The 19,276-nt window shown below is 33.0% G+C and overlaps 2 protein-coding genes across 2 annotated transcripts; both read right to left on the bottom strand.

Moving 5' to 3' along the window:
- Nucleotides 1–591: 591 nt before the first annotated feature.
- LOC120353190 (acyl carrier protein 2, mitochondrial-like) lies at nucleotides 592–4,508 on the bottom strand. The gene is made up of 4 exons (XM_039435995.1): nucleotides 4,490–4,508; nucleotides 3,182–3,345; nucleotides 2,119–2,247; nucleotides 592–735 (listed from the first exon to the last, which is right to left on the bottom strand). Exons 2-4 carry the CDS (start codon nucleotides 3,332–3,334, stop codon nucleotides 592–594), a joined length of 426 nt encoding a protein of 141 aa, XP_039291929.1. The 5' UTR covers nucleotides 3,335–3,345; nucleotides 4,490–4,508.
- Nucleotides 4,509–5,498: 990 nt separating this feature from the next.
- Nucleotides 5,499–17,333, bottom strand: LOC111043206 (AP-3 complex subunit sigma-2). The gene is made up of 5 exons (XM_022328108.2): nucleotides 17,038–17,333; nucleotides 15,712–15,803; nucleotides 13,680–13,863; nucleotides 9,854–9,961; nucleotides 5,499–8,342 (listed from the first exon to the last, which is right to left on the bottom strand). The coding sequence occupies exons 1-5, from the start codon at nucleotides 17,104–17,106 to the stop codon at nucleotides 8,226–8,228; spliced, it is 570 nt and encodes a 189-aa protein (XP_022183800.1). The 5' UTR covers nucleotides 17,107–17,333; the 3' UTR covers nucleotides 5,499–8,225.
- Between the last annotated feature and the right edge of the window lie 1,943 nt (nucleotides 17,334–19,276).

Raw genomic sequence — 19,276 nt, 5'->3', positions numbered from 1 at the left:
CAAGTTGGTTCGAAGAATCTTGGGCCCTGTTTTTGAGAATTGGTCTCTGGAGAGAAGAAAAAATTTTGAAATAGAGGAATTCTTAAACAATGAAGACATTGTGCGGTCGATAAAAGCTGGCAGAATAAGATGGATGGGGCACATGTTGAGAATTGGAGATGGAAGAGTGTGAAATGTATATGGAAGGAGAAAAATATATAACAGAAAAAAAGGTCGACCAAGAAATAGATGGACGGATGATGTGGAACGCGATCTATGGACGCTTGGAGTTCGTAACTGGAGAGCAGGCCGAGGATCGAGACAGATGGAGAGGCTATGTGACGGAGGCCAAGGGTTGTAAAAAGCTGTAGAGCTGAGGAGTAAGTAAGTAAGAGTTTGAAAATCACTTTCCGGTGGTTCGAATCTCACCTAAATCTGAAGGTCCACTCATCTCTCTCATTACCCACGCACAAGCATGGAGCTCTTTTGAGCATCACCTTCAGCAAAAAAAAAGAATAATGACGCTCCCTTAAGAGCCAGCCATGGTTCTGTTTCTGCTCAGCAGAACTAGTTCATTGTAAAGCAGGGCTCAAGTACTCTAAATACTCTGAATTATTTATATCCAGAAATTTTTGATTGAGTGGAAAATGAATAAAAAATAATCTTACCAAACTCATCTTCCATGGCCATTATAATCTCTACGTGATCAAGTGAGTCTAATCCTAAGTCATTAATGAAATGCGAGTCGGCAGTGAGCTGCAAACAAAAAAAAATAGTTAAAATTTAGAATTTTATTAAAGTTGCATGAGAAATATTTTAGGCTATAAATCAAGAGTTAAATGTGTTGAGAAACAAGAAAACACATTTTGTGTTGCACTCACAAATACCTCATTCACAAGTAGAAGTGTATTCATTAATGATTCAGACAAAAATGCTTGAATTCAAGCAACACTATATTTTTTTATATAAAGTTTTAGAGCTTTGAATAAAAGTAACAGGCGACCACTAAATTCACATTATAAAAGTTAAGAAATAATTTTCTCTTATAGTTTGTTCAGTGCTTGTCACGAGAAAAAGCAAGAAACTGCAGCAACGTAATGGTCGAGCATCCAGTTATTTATATATTTAAAATTTAACTGTTTAAATAGCCTAATTCTTCAAGAATAGCAATTGACGTCAAACACAAAAAATATTCATTGATGTGTTGCATTAGAATCCGGTTGCTAGGACACTTATTAAATCTAATAGTCCATTAAACCAATAACTGTCCTAGAAACCGGGTCTGAAGTGAATAGATGGTGCATAAATTAGATACATTGAATCAAATATCTATAGTGAGGTCCACGTTATAATGGAAGTGTTTGATTAGCAATGGTATAGCTATCCTTGTCCATTATTCAACAAAGCGGATAGCGCTATCTCTTTCTCGCTTTGCCCTGTTGCCAGATCGTCTTTTAAAATGTAGAATTAATAATTAGCAAAATATCTCATCTTAACTATGAAAATCCATTATTAAATTATTATTGAAAAATATAATTTCTGGCTTAATAAAATAGAATTGATTATTTTGAACGAGAATGAACAGTTAATATTACATCAATAAACCTGTATCAGCTACCGTCTATAGAAGGCATTGAAGAAAGAGGATCGGCAACGTTGATCTCCTATCTTTCTCCACTACCATTATAACGTGGACCTTGACAAGAAAGAGGATCGGCAACGTTGATCTCCTATCTTTCTCCACTGCCATTATAACGTGGACCTCACTATATATTGAAATGATTAATTCAATTCAGGACGTCCATTATCTAATATTTTTAAATACTAATGCAAGTGAGTCAATATTGACAATGTTTATTGATTGTTTAGTAGGTAATACCACATTGAAAAGATATCTTTTCTATGCTTTCTTTTCTCAACTTTAGACGAGCAGTACCCCATTTAAAAATTTCTATAAATCATGAGTATTTATCTACCTTGACTGGGTCAATTTTATCGTACAACTTAAGCACCAAGTTGACTCTTTCCCTGATCTGAGGCAGATCCAGGGGTGGACCATGGGCGTAACATCGGTTCGGCGTACTAACTCTCTGCAAAACAAACCAAATAAGATATATTTAGATATGATGAATTAGATACCTTGTCAGCAGTAACTTTGTCAAATGCTCTGCACACTTTCATCACCCTGTCTTCAACTTCGGCTTTGGTGAGGGTTTGACCGGATGTGATAGTTGTGCTCACACATCTTCCCAGGTCATAGAACGGGTGCTGTGCAAAACAAAACTATTTTGTCAAAAAATATTTATTTTTTAAAATAATAGTAGAAATGAAAGCTGATTATCATTGATTTGACTTTGGGAGTCTACTGATGATATTATTATTTGTCAACAAGTATAAAATATTCAAATATATTTTCAAATGTGGAAATTATTTCAATTTTTTAATCTTTAAGAACAAGTATTTTACAGCTATAAGGCATTTTATAATATGGTATAGGCCTACCAGAATTGAATATTACTAGTATTATTACAATAAAATTCTATTTTTATACAAGCAAAGTTTTCAAAGCATATTTGTAATGAATTGAATATTTTAAAAAGTAAATTTTCAGTTGGCTGGGGAATTTAGGTTAATCTAACTTTCTATTAATTGGGTTACATGGAGAACTTTAAATTTAAATACAGATACAGAAGGTATTATCATCCACTAGGAAACATTAATTTTTTTCTCTTCAACTGAAAAAAATTAAAATGATATCTTAACATGAACTAAATGATAACTTGACAAGGTTATGTTCCAAGGGAAACAAAAGTAAAGTTTTAATAATTACTTTATCTTTGTTTTTGTAATATGTTTCAAATTGTACTCATAAGAATTGAAAAATACTGATGATTTACCAGTTGAGATTATAAAATATTTGGTGATTGTATTAAAGCTAGTGATAATGAAGCAGACCTATATTATTAAACCCAATGGAATGGGGGTTCCATTAACTGTGTCATAATTTTTAATAATAGCCGCACATTTTTGAGTCTTGGGTAACATTTTTAGAATCCAGATGAAGATTTCATTTTTATTTGACATGAGAGACAAATTCTCAAAATCTTTGAAACCCAATGAAAATCGAATGAAAATCGAACACGATGTAGCTACGGTTAAGATGACCTAGCCTAGGACACAATCAAATTTACAGCTACTTTACCTGAATGGATGATGTTAGTAGTGTGGGTTCATTCAATCGGTAATGAATGAATTTTTGTGATACTTTTGTAGCTATCGGTAAACATGTATTTGTTTTTAGAAGGCATCTATTCACATTTAAAGCACAACGACCCAACTGCCTGAGACCGGCCATTTTTCACCACTGTTCCAGTAGGGACGTTCCGATACAAGTAACTACTTTACTTGTATCGATACTTTCCTTTCGATACCAAGTACTTTTGGCATCGATACTTTTGTTTCGATACTTACTCGGTATCGAATCAAAAGTACTCGTATCGAATCAAAAAGTACTCGGATCAGTCGTATCAAATCAAAAATATTCTATCGGTAAATCTATATCGTTTATAAAATTAAGTAGGTACAGTACTCTAATTGCATCAAATGAGTGGTTATAAAATTCAACTGAGTATTTTATCATCATTGTATCTGAGACTTTGAAAGACCATCGTAGTCGACAAATAATACTGGATACAAGTTGTATAACCTATATCACTAGTTCGCCACTCTTTGACTCTATCTATCTCTCTGAGCGTTTGCGTTTGCCTGTTGGTAAGTGAAAATACATTGTATTTTCATGTTCATGTTTCATTCTTTCATTGAGAATTGAAAATGTCTCCTCCAAGATCGGATGTTTTAGAGTATTTTACAAAATCAAACCATTCAGCTGCAAAATGCAAGTCATGTTTTAAAGAAATAAAATACTGCGGAAACACATCCAATTTGTTTAAACATAATTTATGAAAGTTCACGGTACCGTACTTTTAATAATTATTAAAAGTAAATCTGTGAATGAAAAAGCTTCAGCTTCAGGCTCCAAGTCTGTAAAGACTGTAGAAGGGAGTTTATTCAGGTAAGTTTGTTATCAACAATCAACAAAGTTATTTTCAAAAATATTTGAAATCTTTTAATACTATCAAATAACCTAACAAATGCCTAAATAAATATAGGCCTATGGCTAACAAGAAGTTTGAGCCAATTCTATTCTATTTTGTTGTTGAGAAAACCGTTGGTGAAATAGGCCTAGTTGAAGTAGGCTATCCTGTAGGATTCCTACACAATCTATTATTTAAGTTATTCAAGATCAATATAGTAGGTACAAAAGTACAATAGGTAACCGGGAAACGTAGGTTTTTCTGAAGTATCAAATTAATTTTCAAAAGTACTCATATTCCGATACCTACTCATATCGATACTTTTCTTCCGATACCTTAGAGGTATCGATACTTTTGTTTCGATACCGATACCAAGTACTGGTATCGATACTTTTGAGGTATCGGAACGTCCCTATGTTCCAGAAATTCCAGAATCCAGATTATCAGACGACGACAATGCTGCTGCTTGGGAAAATGAATTTTTTGAAGAAAAAACATTTTAAATAATATTTTGTGTCCGAATCAATTTTTAATACTCTATTCTTGCATGATTTTAAATTCATGAAAATTTTCAACTTTATTGATAGTTTTGAATTGAAGATAGTGACATAAAAAGTCATCCGTTTGACAAGTTTGGTAACACTGCGGCATCCATTTCTATAATGCAACGCGGGAAGTTTATTTGAAAATGATCAATGCACTCTATTTGAAAAGCCTACTCCAACTATCAACTTTATTAAAATTTGATGCATTATCTTTGTGGGTTTGATTATATTCTATAGGCTAAATAAATTTTTATCTTGCTATTTTACCCACAAACGATAAGCAAGAACAAATATAATTTCTACTCATAAGATTGTATTCTCCATTACCATTGTATTACCATTGTCTTGCTATAAAAATTGATTTTGTCTATTTGAAAGTGTAGTTAATCATAGTCTATATCTTCAAAGTAGAAGACAAAGTTTATATTTTGAAGAGCCAGAACTTCTGATACCATTGTAATGAAGGTACATTAAATTAACTTAGTTTAGGTATATCTAGAAACTTATGAATTTACATAATAATACTTCAACAACTACATAAAAAAAATAAACTATTGTAAAATTTCTATTAAAACTCGATTTAGATCGTAATAATTCAAGTATAGGGTTCGTAAGATAAACACAAATTTTCTATAAAAACACATTTATTTAACAAGGAAATAAATCTATAGTAATCTGGTTGCCGAGAAAGTGTACACCAAGTTTGTTCAGAACAAGAGATTGCACTTGTAAATAAGTAGGCTATATAAATCTCATACATATATGTTGGTTAATTGGACAAATTTAATTGAAAAACAGAAATTTGACATAAAACACGATACATGCAATTCTTTGATTAAGATAATGTGATAAGATAACTTAATAGAATTTAAATAGTTTAGATAAAATATCTTGAGAACTTTTTCGCCAAGCACGCTTTGGTGAACTAATCATAACGATTCCCATTAATGAATGGTAAAAAGCAACCAAAGTATGCTTTGCTGAGACTTTTTGAAGAATCATTTTATAAATGCAATTTTTTGAAATAGTTGAAATTTAATTTGTAATAATTGACAAACAATGAAATCTGATGAATAATAGAAAATAGTATTTTACGATTATATAATTAATTTATGAATTGAAACAAGAGAGCCTGATTGAATTAAAAACTAAGAGTATTGCACTAGACATGGATTGTGAATCAGAGAGTAATATGATTATTTTTTATTCCATTCATTTATATAAATAAATGTATAATTTATATTCTATAAAGAATAAGCAAGCATTGAATTACAGCAAGTAATAAATGTTTAATATTGAGATAATGGAATGTTGAAAGAACATATCCTTCTACAAGAAAATGATTAGAATAGACAATAATAAGCATTACAACATTTCTTGAATATACAAATACATGGAAATGATTCAAGTTGCAGTTAGAAATAGACAGTCGAGTATAATTAATAGAATAGACAACAATAAGCTGTACAAAATTCTTCAATAGTACAAGTTAATAAAAATAATCTATCTTGATGTTGAAAATATACTGGTAGTTTAGTAAGAAAAGGCATAGATTAAGACAATAATAGATTCCCGGAATATACAACTACATAGAAATGATTAAACAAGTTTACAAAAATAATTTATCTCTATTGGAAATAGACAGCTCTAGTAAGAAAATTAATAGAACTAAGACAATAAGAAAATTCCTTGAATATTCACAGAAATTATAATTAATTTTTCAGTTGGAAACATATGGGAGTGATAAGATACTTTGTTATCAAAGAAAACATAACAGTAACTAAAAATTTACTTTAATAATTTAAAGGGTACTCAGATTTATATATTTTTTTAAAACAGTAACTAATTTTATTTCGATTAATTGTGGAAATTCGAAACCAAATCAAAGGAAGGCCTTAATTGAGAATCAGTGATACAGCCTTGTTTGACAGTAATTTAATCGGTCTTTAGAAAGATAACTAGGAACCATAGAACAGATACATCTTACATCGGTCAGTTCTCTCACAAATAACTACAAACTAGTAGATAGTATCAAAAAAATACGTGTAATATAGATCTACCGCTTCTCAAATGGAGATGTCAGTTTCCAAATTAAACAGGACGGGTTTCCAACACAAGGATTCTGAAGAAATGTGACTATGAATGATAGTGAGTGAATGAATGAATGAATGACAGTGAATTACTGTGAATGACAGTGTGGACACGAGCAGTCAGCCGCCATTTTGGGACAAAATTACCATCTCTAATACCCCAAACAACGTGAATTGAAAACGTTCTCTATTTTTTTCTTTATGTTGATACATGAGTATTAATGAAAGAGAATAATTTCACCAAGACTAATTTCCAAGATTTTCATTGGTATTTCTACTTGAAAAAATATCTCAACTTGAGATAAATTTAGCAACATTTCGGTGCTCATATAAAATAATACAGATTGATGTCGATTTTTATTAATAATATAGTGGTTGACGGCTCGTTGTCCACATTGTCTCTATAGTCACTAAAGAAAGATTAGATGACTGGTGTTCAAATGATCAACTATTATGTTTATTATTTAATGCCACTTTTTAGTGTGATTAGAATCATCAATTCAAGCTGATGATTTCTAAACTCAATAGGATTGTTTCTGAACTGAAGAAAATTGGGAAAAAAAGGGCTAGACTTTACTTTGAGTGCACCAGAGATCACTTATATCGATACCTAGTTACATTTGGACTTTTGTATAAATTGGAAATGAAACGTTTTAGGACTTGAGCATGTGGTACTTTTCTCAATTTGTGTAATCCTAAATGATTGATTGGATATTGAATAATTTAGAAACAAGTGAGGTTAGTAAGGTCGTATCAAGAACCGATACTGAAATATGATACTATCGATATTACTGGTGTAATCAAAGTGAAGTGCCCCCGAAAAAAGAACAGTCAGTAGGCCTAATATCCGAGTTAACAAGTTTGAAAAAAATGTTGTGAACTAAACTAGTTGATTTCAAACACAACAGGACTGTTTCTCAAATCAATGGTGGGAAAAATGCAGCCAGCAATCAAGGTGTGCAAACTGCGAACTATCTTGTTCAATTCCAAGGTCTATAATAAGAGGTCGAGACACCATCTAATGATGCATTGCAAAACGGCCATATTGAAGCTATCTAGTTTACAAGAGAGTTGAGATTAAATTTTGAAATGTGCTGCTAAAATAGCATCAATATGATTACATTGGTGTCTAGAACTCTTTCTATAGACTTTGTTCAATTGAAGTTGCTTGTTTCTAAACTGGTTGATTTAATACGTAACAGGACTGTTTCTCAACTCAATTATGGATAAAATAGAGTCAACGATCCTGGAGCGCAAACTGTCAACTATCATGTTCAGTTGATTTTTTCTAAACTAGTTGATTTTAAACTTAACAGGACTGTTTCTCAACTCAATTATTGTGGAAAAAATACAGTCAACGATCCCGGTGTGCAAACTGCAAACTATCATGCTCACTTGATTGTTTCTAAACTACATTTGTTGTTTTGAGGAGTGTTTGTGGATTGTGGGAACTATCACGAGGTGTAGTGTGCCCACTGGTGGTTGGCTAGCATGGTTTGGGTCTCGGATGTCTGGCGTCAGAATTTGAACTCCTTGATGGCCTGAGGCAGGTCGGGCAGTTTCATGTCCTTCAGCTGCTGCGGTAGGTTCATGCTTTTCACAGCCGACACGGCACGGGCTGCCGCTAGGCCCGACTGTAACAACAAATTACGCTATTAGAAAATAACCGTAACATACATGTAACTACGCAATAATTATGAACGAAAGATTGCGGAATTAGAGAATAATTATTTTAAGATACATAAAAAATGTAAACCAACGTACCCTATTAACATTTTTTTTATTTTTTTCATATATTTTTTGAACTTTCAGGTCATTTTTATGTAGAAACGTGCAGCCTTATAGAAGAAATAATCCAGGGCAGTAAAGCTGGATTTGCACACAACAGCCTCAGTGAAAATATAAGTCCTAAGAGTTCTAATTGGACTATTCTCACTCAGTGCGGCCGAGTGAGTATGAATAATACCATTATAACTTTCGGGAATTATATTCTCACTGTTCACTGTTAGGTGTGCGTATCCAGCTTTAGACATTATACTAAAAACCACCGAGTGATTTGAGAGAGTATAAAGTAGATCTAAAGAAGATGATGAAAAGTATAAGTCAATATTTATGATAAGAAGAAAAGAGAAGGAGATTATAAGAAGAAGAGATGGAGGAGAAAAAAAATATGATAAGAAAATAAGATGATGAGAAGATGGAGGAGAAGAAGAGATGATAACAAGGAGAAAAATACGATAGGAAGAGATTAAAATAAGAATAGGAGATGATGAAAAGACGGAGAAGAAGAAGAGTGAAGAGAAGATAGAAAGAAGAGAATAGATTATAAGAAGAAGAGAAGAGGAGAGGAGATGACGAAGGGTGGGGGAGAGGAGATGAGAGGAAGAAGAAAAATAATAGGATGAAGAAACCTAAAGGTGCGTACAGACTTTCGCTCTGTTCCGCAATCGAACGTCACTCGAGCAGATCGATTGAAGATCGACCGGGGAGCAAGAGTGGAACACGAGAAGAGCTAACATCTCCCGTAACGTTCATGATCGGAGCGAGGGCGGAGCGTGTTGGAGGCGCGTATATCTGTACGCACCTTTAGAGTCCTGTTACACAGACTATTATAGATATTTGATCTTCTACATAGTCATACAATATAGTCTAGGTATAATACAGGTATACTAGGTATAGACAGGTATAAATAGGGAATCAAAGACTCGTACTTTTTGATAAAAAGTCAAATACCTATAACCATTCATAAAGACTGAGTAATGTGGTTTTAAAAACATGGCTAATAATCAATCCAAATGAAAAGAGTGTTTCATCGGAACTTGAATTTTTTTCAAATTTGAGGGCATTTTCGACAGTCAATGACGAGAAATTTCACTTCCTAGATTGTTGTGTATGGTGAGATTCACTTTTTAACTGTCAGCATTAATCAAACAGGATGTATTAATGTCATTTATTAGGAATACTGACAGTTGAAGTGAATCTATTTATAAAAGCTTGTCTATTTAGATTGATTAGAAAAAATATTATTTGCGGCAATCAATAAGAAATGTAATAATTATTAATGGATGTAATATAATGATTTATTAAATAAGGTGAATTATTCATTAATAGTTAATTAATGTTTGATCAATATCATTCAGCTTACCTCTTGTTTTTCCAACTTATTTTGATCTTCGATTCGGGAGAGTATTTCAGTCATATTCGTCTCCAGAACCATTCCGCCCATCACTAGCTCATTGAGAATATAATGCACCTGAAACCAAACAATAATATTATCATCAATCACTCAAAACATAATGCAATTAAACTTGATAAAAGAAAAGGTGTAATCAATTCGAGTATATTTGATCATAATGTATATAATGATCATATTTAATAAGTTTTACCCTTGTACTAATGCTCTTGTAATACATCTTCTACTTTAAAGTATGTTATATACTCTTACGATAATTCGGGTCGCCGCCAACCTGTCTCCCCGACAACTAAACTCCTCGCAATTTTGAACACAGGCGTCAGCTAATCCCCTGGAAAAATATACCATTGCCGTCAACTAGTCTCCCCGACAGCTAATCCCCTACTAGAACAAAGGAGCTTGGTTGTCGGCGACAATCAAGCTCCTTATATGCTCACGACAACTAAGCTCCCCGCCAGCTGATTCCCTGCTGGATATGAGAGGTCTGGTTGTCGTGATCGTACCCGACAACCAAGCTCCTTGCACGCTAACGACAACCAAGCTCCCCGACAGCCGATCCCCTATTGGGCATTGAAGCCAGCTTGAAGCGGGCGGGGAAGTAGTACAATCACAGACACTGTTTCACGCATTCTATGATTTCCATTATTAGAAGAAAAGCTTGTTAATGTTGTCACTTCTATCACTGCAAACATTAAATGAAATAAACTATGTCTCTTTCCGAATCCAACTGACTTGGAAATTTTTATCTTATTGAATTGGCAAGCATTTTCAGAATGAGTGTTTCCTGTGTGTATTTATATAATATATGTAAGTTCGTACAGGAGCGGCCTATGGCCATGCGAGGTATCACTAGACAGGGTATTTTGAACTTGCTTCACTCGCTTGTTGTTTTGAAAATAATGTAGCTTTTGGATAATAACATAAACATATGAACCAATACCTAAGCTGAACCTCTTTATGAAGTTTGAACTATTGGTTTTTGAAAAATGTGATATAACTCATAAAAAAACAATGGATTACTGGGGAAACCAGGCGTGATTTGAGGAAATCCATTGAGTAAGTGCATGAAATATATATATATATATAACTAGTCTGTTATAATTCATATATATATATATATATTATAGCCGGAGTATATTATGCCGGAGTTCTCGCGAGTAAACTGACATATATATATATATACTGACATATATATATGTCAGTTTACTCGCGAGATATATATATCTCGGCACTCAACGTGAGCGTGCGAGGAGCTTGGTTGTCGGGTTCGGTGACGACAACCAAGCCCCTTGCACGGTGACGTCAACTAGTCTCCCCGACAGCCAATCCCCTAATGGTTAAGAGGGGACTGGTTTTCGGGACCGTAGACGACAACCAAGCTCCTCAAACGCTCACGACAACCAAGCTCCCCGTCAGCCAAGCTCGTCTCTCAGGAGCTTAGTTTCCATTATAGACTCTTAAAGCTCTTACACAATTCATGAACCATGAAATTAATTTCCACAAAAACATCTTGTCTCGAGGGGTTCCTAGGGCCCATATGCACCATCTACGCAGATTGATCAACTGTTCGTTTAAGCCCAGAATGTGACACATTATAATAAATGCGACCATATTTTTCAGTAAACCTCGATAAGCGTTAAACGTAGGTGTTGCATAATAACCTGGTTTAGTACTACCTAGGTGTACTGTAGGAGCAAGTGGAGTAACAAAGTGCATTGTACAGTGTAGAGTATATCCCAAGAAGTGTATTTTTTATTTATTCTCCTTACACTGCAGACTATGTATTAAAATTTCAACTCAAGAGGTTAGTATGGGGTGATAACCAGGTTTATATACTAGAGGAAGGAAATTTCCCACTTAAGGTAGGCGCACACAGATCGTCATCGGACGGATCGGACGATTAGATTTGATGCATTGATTTCAATTTGATTGTGCATACCTATCCGCATCGTATAGGTATGCGCACTCCAATTGAAAACAATGCATCAAATCTAATCGTCCGATCCGTCCGATGACGATCTGTGTGCGCCTACCTTTATACTTCAATGTGTAAGTGAATAGGAGATAATTGCAGGGTTGAAAAGTAAAGACGATCTCCAGACTTGCATTTGAAGATACAGTACTTTGTACTTTGTACAGTCTCTGTACTTTTGCTAATTACATATACTGTAAACACAAGTTGTATACCTTTTTTTTTGTTATGGCTACTCTTAATTATCAAGAAATAAATTTATTAAAATCTGAGTATCCTTTTTTCACTCACTTGATGACATTACTATTGGAACATGTGAATAAAAAGTTTAAAAAAGGGTAGATATTCCTTCTATGTTCAGCTGAAGAATTTTCAGCTTGTAGCCCTTAGAAGGATGCTATTATTAGGCCTTGTTAGCATCTTTTTGCTGTGAGTTCGTTGAATGTACAGCACCAGATAGAAGGATTTATTAGGGAATTTCCCTATGTACGCCTAATTAATTGTTTGAATCCTTCTGGGTACTCTTTGCAGTGGAAATGACACTCTCAATTTTCATATGCTATCATTGCCAATCTAATCACCAACACCAACAAACCGCCAAGGCAGTAATTGTTATTATCACTAGTCCACCATTGACTGGATGAAGGGTACTTAGATTTTTTATTTTTATTTCTTGAAAATTTGTATAATATGGGCAAGTATTTTCAAAATTACAACGAAGTAGTTCAATCTCTGGAAGTTTTACATCTGCTTAAAGAAAAATCTGGTGTGGTACACTCACACAACTTTCCTTGCTCATATTTGAAACTACGATCAGACTTTTGTATATGTGTATATATAATTGTTTTCAGAGTACTTTTTCCTTTGTGTAAATTGTGAAATTCGATGATTTTTTTTTAGTCGTCATTTTTTTAAAGTCGTCAAAACAGCTGTTCTACAGATGAAATATCTCGACTATGTGTTCTATTTATGAACTGCTCTACCTACCTACCTCATGCACGAGAAGTAGGTTACAAAGTCCATTTCTCAAGGATGGGGTGGACCCCCCATTAGTTTCCCAGAAAGGAGACTAATGTCAGTTGAAAGGGCTTATAAATAGCTATCCATGGTATAAATTTGAAGAAAATCGTTAGAGCCGTTTTCGAGAAAACCGTGAAAAACATGGTTTTTTAGTAATCATCCGCCATTTTTTCCGCCATTTTGAATTCAATTTTATTGAATTTCTTATTGTCAGATCCTCATGGTATAAGGACCTTAAGTTTAAAATTTCAAGTCAATCGGTTGATTAGGAATGGAGTTATCGTGTTCACAGACATACACACATACACACACACACACACAGACCAACACCCAAAAATCATGTTTTTGGACTCAGGGGACCTTGAAACGTATAGAAAACTTGAAATTAGGGTACCTTAATTTTTTTGGAAAGCAATACTTTCCTTACCTATGGTAGTAGGGCAAGGAAAGTAAAAATGAATTAATAATATGAGAAAACATAGATTTTACGGTAAGATCGTTTTTACGGTGACGATGAATACCTACTACTGAGTCTCTCTACAAACAAAATGGAGGAAATTACGAAAAATGTGTATTAATACTTGTACTTTTTGTGTAGCTGAGAAGTTTATATGGTGGTAATTATTCATATTAAATGAAAAAGAAAAAGAAATTGTCAATAAACCACAGAGTTTATCAGAGATTGACAATGGTGTAATTACCGAGACCGGTCTTTATAAGTATCAATAAAACTGTGGTTTTTTGACAATTTCTTAGTCTTTTTCATTTAATAATACTTGTACTTACTTTATCAACGTGAAAAATAAGATCCAGTTCGCATACATTCTCGAAGCACTTGTCCAGAGTTTCTACGAATACCTGGATAAGATCTAATATGCCTAATTCAGATTCTGACGAGTCGACACAGAACACAAAGTATAGAGTGGCGTAATGTCGGTAGATTAGTTTGTAGTCCGAGCCGCCAATCAAACTGCAAAATAGATGGGTTTTTAATAAGGCCTAATCAGAAGTGGAAAAATGAACAATTTTATATATAAAACTATAGACATAAGTTACACATCATTAATTCTAAACCTTTGATAGTATAACTAGTGTGCAACCGGGGAGGAAAACTCTCACTCTCATTCTTTCCACCCTCTATTGAGACAATTGTCTGTGGTCTTAGAGGTGGTATTAGGAATGAAGCATCTGCAGTGAAGCTTCTTGGACTCAAAATTGGATTGGCAGGTGCATGTGAGTAATGTCTGTACTAAGCTATCTAGAGTTATTTATGCTCTAAGAAGATAAAGAAATACGATTTCATTGGATAAACTGAGAACTATTTACTTGGCCTTGTTCCAATGTCATATAGAATATCGTTTAAAATTATGGGGACATGCTCCCTCAGTAAATGACATACTCTTGTGCCAAAAGCGAGCCATAAGAGCTATGCTAGGTAAGCCTCCCATGGAAACATGTCGTCCTTTATTTGTTGAGTTGAAACTGTTAACTGTGCATAGTCTTTATATTTTGTCAGCTTTAATAAATGTCAAGAGAAGTCTGTTACAACATAATGAAAGAGGTACACTTCACAGATTTAATGTTAGAACCAGTCATGATATTAATGTTCCTAGATGCAGACTTAGAAAGACTCAGGACCACTGGCTTTCTTGTGGAATAACATTTTTCAACAAACTACATCTTGACTTACGAGATGCTCCATTGAATGTGTTCAAGATTAAATTGCATCAGTGGTTTGGAAGAAACCCATTTTATTCAATAAATGAATTTTTATCTGGAGGCTGTGATATTGATGTAAAGATTATTTATGTTTTATGTTATTTTTCTGTGATTTGACCTGACTGTGATTGATTCTTGTTTAATCTCCGTTTGACCTGACTGTGATATAAATGTTATCAATTGGTATTGTTTTGATCATTATTACATATGTTGTTGTCTTTTTTCTGTTATAATTAAATTTAATTATGATCTAGACTGATTCAGCAGTGGAACGAATAAGCTGTGTTAAGATTTATACTGAATGGACTATTGACATGGAACTTATATTAATATTGTATTGACTCTAAATTCCTGTATGACGAAACTCTATGTTTGTAAAAGCTCTTGAGTTAATAAAACATTATTATTATTATTATTATTAATACATCAATCAATTTCTCTGGCAAACTATTTTTTTCTATTTATATTCCAAACCATCTAATATTTAACTCTAAACCTAAATGATAGTAAAACTAGTATGCATCCGGGGAGGATAACTCTCTCACTCACCCTCTCTCTCTCTCTTTCCGCCCTCCAAAAACAGTAGGGTCAATGAAGTCAAATGCCCTCCATGAAGGCAATCTATCAATCTTTCTGGCAAACTATTTGATTTTTGTTTATAATAGCTCTGGTTAGAGCTTATCGATTGTTTGGTTTTTGTCTCCACCAAAATACAATTTTTATTGATTTTTTTTAAATAACACTAAATAATGTGAATAACATTTGAAAAATGATAAGTCAATCCTTGTGCAATTTTTCTCCGGAATTTGGGAATACAAGAGCTATTGGGCCAATATGACTGTATAATGTATGACTATTGGGTCCTTCTATGGAGAAACAAATTGGTTTCAAAAACTAAATAAAAAAATAATCAGATAAGCAACATAATGTCAGTTGATCAATTAAGCAGTTAAGTTATCAGAGTTGAATGATTTAGACTTTGAAATTGAAAAATTAATAATCTTACAAGGTTCTGGCCAGAATTGAAGAAAATGAAAAAGAGCAAATAAGCAAATTCATTTTACTGTAGTTGAATGATGTCATTGATAGTAGAACATACCTTCCACCCTCTAGAAAATTGCAGACATTGTCATCTCTTTTAGACACTAGTTGGAAGGTTTCCTTTATTATCTGCTGTTGCATATCCTCGTTCTGAAAAAAGTACCTAGAATAATCAACTTCATCTCTATTTTTCAAAAGATTATTTGAATTAGATTCTTGAAATTCTCAATTGACTTACTCTATATAGAGTACCATATAGACTATACTATCAAGATAGGCGCACACAGATCGTCATCGGACGGACGGCACGCATCGGACGATTAGATTTGATGCATTGTTTTCAATATTCGAGTGCGCATATCTATCCGCATCTTATAGGTATGTGCATTCCAATCGAAATCAATGCATCAAATCTAATCGTCCGATGCGTGCCGTCCGTCCGATGACGATCTGTGTGCGCATACCTTTAGTAGCCTGTAATAATTTTGTTTTCAATTGTTTAATATTACTGTAGTATAATTTCGGGGGAAGCGTAAGTCACTGATGAGTGACTGTCACCCTTGTAGGGTGCAGGAGTGATGTATTCTAATTGCATGAATTAGTTGTGATCTTGGTTTTTCTATTGTAAGGATGATTTCTCTTGAAGCTAGTTCCGATGACAAACTGTTATAAGCTTTGAAATCAATTTTCGGTGGTGCGGAACCCACATATACTGGAGTTCTTTACTATTGCACCATCATTCCTTCCAATCTCCACAAAAAATAATAGGGTTTATGTGGCATAACGTTTTTAAGAAAAAGAAAATGAAAGTTCCTCAGTACCTATTTTCAACGGGAACAAACAAAGTGCTATTCAACTGATCAATGGAAAAGTAGTCTAGCAGCCTAGAAAACATTAAATTTGATATTTATTAAGTAAAAGATGATGTATGTACTGCAATACTACATTGTAATAAGCCTACACTACTCAACAAATAAGATCAGTCTACACATTTAGCCTAATTGAATGGTTAAAAAAAGACAGATAAGAAACTGAATCGATAAAAAAATTGTAGACATATTTACCAAACCCAGCTATACGTAAAACTAACATGAGAACCCTCTCCAACATAATTATTAACTTTCCATATTGTTAAAATTAAGAACAAAGGAAAAACTTGTTGTTGATCCTTATTGATTTATTTTTTTTAATTAGTACTGTTACATAATTATTATATTACCTGCCTAGAATATTTAAATAAATAATCTCACATGCCTTAGGAAAGTATCGAAGTAAATATTTCAGATAGCTACAGAATGTTTATCATCATACTGTTATAAAAGCTCAATCTAAAAAATATCAAAGTATAAACATATTATGACTACAATATGAAATTGATACTTACGAAATACTTGTAAAATTTAGATAATCTTGGTTTTCCATGATTATTGAACACTAAAATTGCTTTAATCATAGTTCAATCTATCAGTTCATATGCTTGTAAACACTAGGAAATTATTTCGTTTCAGCTGAATTTAGCACAAAAAACCATACTATCTACTATATCTGAGTTGATAAAAACTATAAATTGAGGAAAAATTGCTTCAAAATATTAGTGAATTGGAAAAATTAGAAATTTAACAAACATAACCAAGAACGTGAAATTTAGGTTACAATTTCATTACGTGTTCCCATTCGACTATCGACATCGACGTCTCGACCTTCGACTATGTCATGCCGATTGTCGATGTTTCGCAGTCGAGACAATTGTACAATCTGATTTTAACATCGATCAGTTATCTGTTGATTTGAAAAGACGCAATAATATTATAAATTGTTAAACAAAAGTAGTTTTGTGAAGATATTGTTGGTCAAATCATTTTACTATACTAAAACTCCAATATTGATTCAATTCCTCAAAATTACTATTGTTCAAATTTACAATATTAAATAATACTATAGTTCAATATAAAATGCACATGCAAATATTAATACAAGTGCTCTATTAGCTTACCTTTCTGTATTATCTGCTCATCATTGAGCGTTTCCAAAATAAAATTACGGTAATAATAGTAAAGGTGTGTTTTCGTAACGGGCAGACGACAGAATTCACTTTAAATTAACATTTGTTCTTATGGTAGTGTTCACCCATCGGCAGAAAGTTGAGCAGAAAAAAAGAACTGTTCAAATCAGAGACGAACTGTCGTTCATTTCGCCGTTCATTTTAAGGCCTATCATCACAATGCTATTTTGCTTCGACCGATCACTGCTCGTGAACCGTTTTGTCGAAAAAGAACTAATATCGGGATTCTGTCGACGGGAACAGACAGCTTCGAAATATTTTTCTGCTCTGATCACGTGACACCGGCAGAAGAATCTTTCTCTGGATCAGACGCCATGTTCTTTTTAACCTCAATCTTTAATTTTTGGATGGTTTGTTTTGATAATTATATTATTTTGCTGTTGGTTGTCAGATTTCGGATTGCTACTATATACTGTGAAATTAATTTGTAGTAGAAAATTGAGGTATAAAATATTTCCATTGGTTTCTTTATTCTTATAATTTCTACAAGAGGAATTGAAAATGGATTTACAACCGAAAGGCGTAAAATTCGTTATAAATTTGATGCGACAGTTCAAAGTTTTGTACTGTCCAGACCTGCACAACGAATTACCTATTTGAAAAATAGAAAATGGTTAAAAATTGCTGATGTGATAGAGGATTCAAGTAAGTAGACTTAAATTTCTCATAATAAAGTAGGCTAGATCTACCGTACACAATTTAATATAATTTTTATAAGTAGCCTACCAGCATGTTTACAATTTTTATTCAGGTAGTCTACTTTAGTAGGCCTTTAATAACCTAGTCTCTAGGTCTAAATTGCTATCTTTTTCGTTTTTCAAGAAGTTAGAAGTTGACAAATTTTTATTTATTTATTTGAAGTATAACTTCCAGTATTTAATAATAATGTAAAGCCTAGACTAGCCAGTTTGTGTATGGTAGAGAATTATCACAAGAAAGAGAGAAATCTAATCAACTATTTAGATTTAAACTCATTCAAGCTTGCTTGATTAAATTAACATGAAATGATCAGATTCAAAACATTATTCAACCAAGATAACATTTTGAATTTTACATGATAAGATAAGATAGCATTTCATGCTAACAATCTTTTACACTTTCATTGAGTTGGCCTAATCACAAAATACATTTTTATAATGCAGCTAGTAGTTTTCAAAAACCGATTTATTGAAAATAACATCATCATTTGACTTTGAAGTATTTCATTACATTCTAAGTCCTGAAATTCCATTATCATTGTTGCACCTAAAAATATTTCAACCCATAGTTTATCAATACAATAACAAAACTAACCTGACTATGAGAACATTTACTTTGTCTTTGGTACCTATACATAAATTAATCTTCTTTTAGTTAATTTAAATTCACTTGGAAACAAAATTACATAGATTGTTATAGAAATAACTTGATCAAAGTCAGTGTAATTGAATATTGAAAGACTGCCATTGAAAAAAGATGAAATAGGTACTATTTTTCTGGTTGACCATTGCTACCAAACTCATTTAAAACTAAAATAGTAATGTATTTGAAACACTTATTCATGCTCTATTGATCAATATAT

Source organism: Nilaparvata lugens, chromosome 10, assembly GCF_014356525.2.
Source record: "Nilaparvata lugens isolate BPH chromosome 10, ASM1435652v1, whole genome shotgun sequence".
Lineage (NCBI taxonomy): Eukaryota > Metazoa > Arthropoda > Insecta > Hemiptera > Delphacidae > Nilaparvata > Nilaparvata lugens.
This window is presented reverse-complemented; position numbering and strand designations above follow the sequence as displayed.

Coding starts and splice junctions, on each gene's coding strand:
- LOC120353190 (XM_039435995.1), bottom strand. CDS start 3,334: ATGGCCGGTCTCAGGCAGTTGGGTCGTTGTGCTTTAAATGTGAATAGA. Junction 2,248..3,181: donor TACTAACATCATCCATTCAG/GTAAAGTAGCTG, acceptor TGTTTTGCACAG/CACCCGTTCTATGACCTGGG. Junction 736..2,118: donor ACAAAGTTACTGCTGACAAG/GTATCTAATTCA, acceptor TTTTGTTTGCAG/CTCACTGCCGACTCGCATTT.
- LOC111043206 (XM_022328108.2), bottom strand. CDS start 17,106: ATGATTAAAGCAATTTTAGTGTTCAATAATCATGGAAAACCAAGATTA. Junction 13,864..15,711: donor AATTTTCTAGAGGGTGGAAG/GTATGTTCTACT, acceptor TCTATTTTGCAG/TTTGATTGGCGGCTCGGACT. Junction 8,343..9,853: donor ATAAGTTGGAAAAACAAGAG/GTAAGCTGAATG, acceptor TTGTTGTTACAG/TCGGGCCTAGCGGCAGCCCG.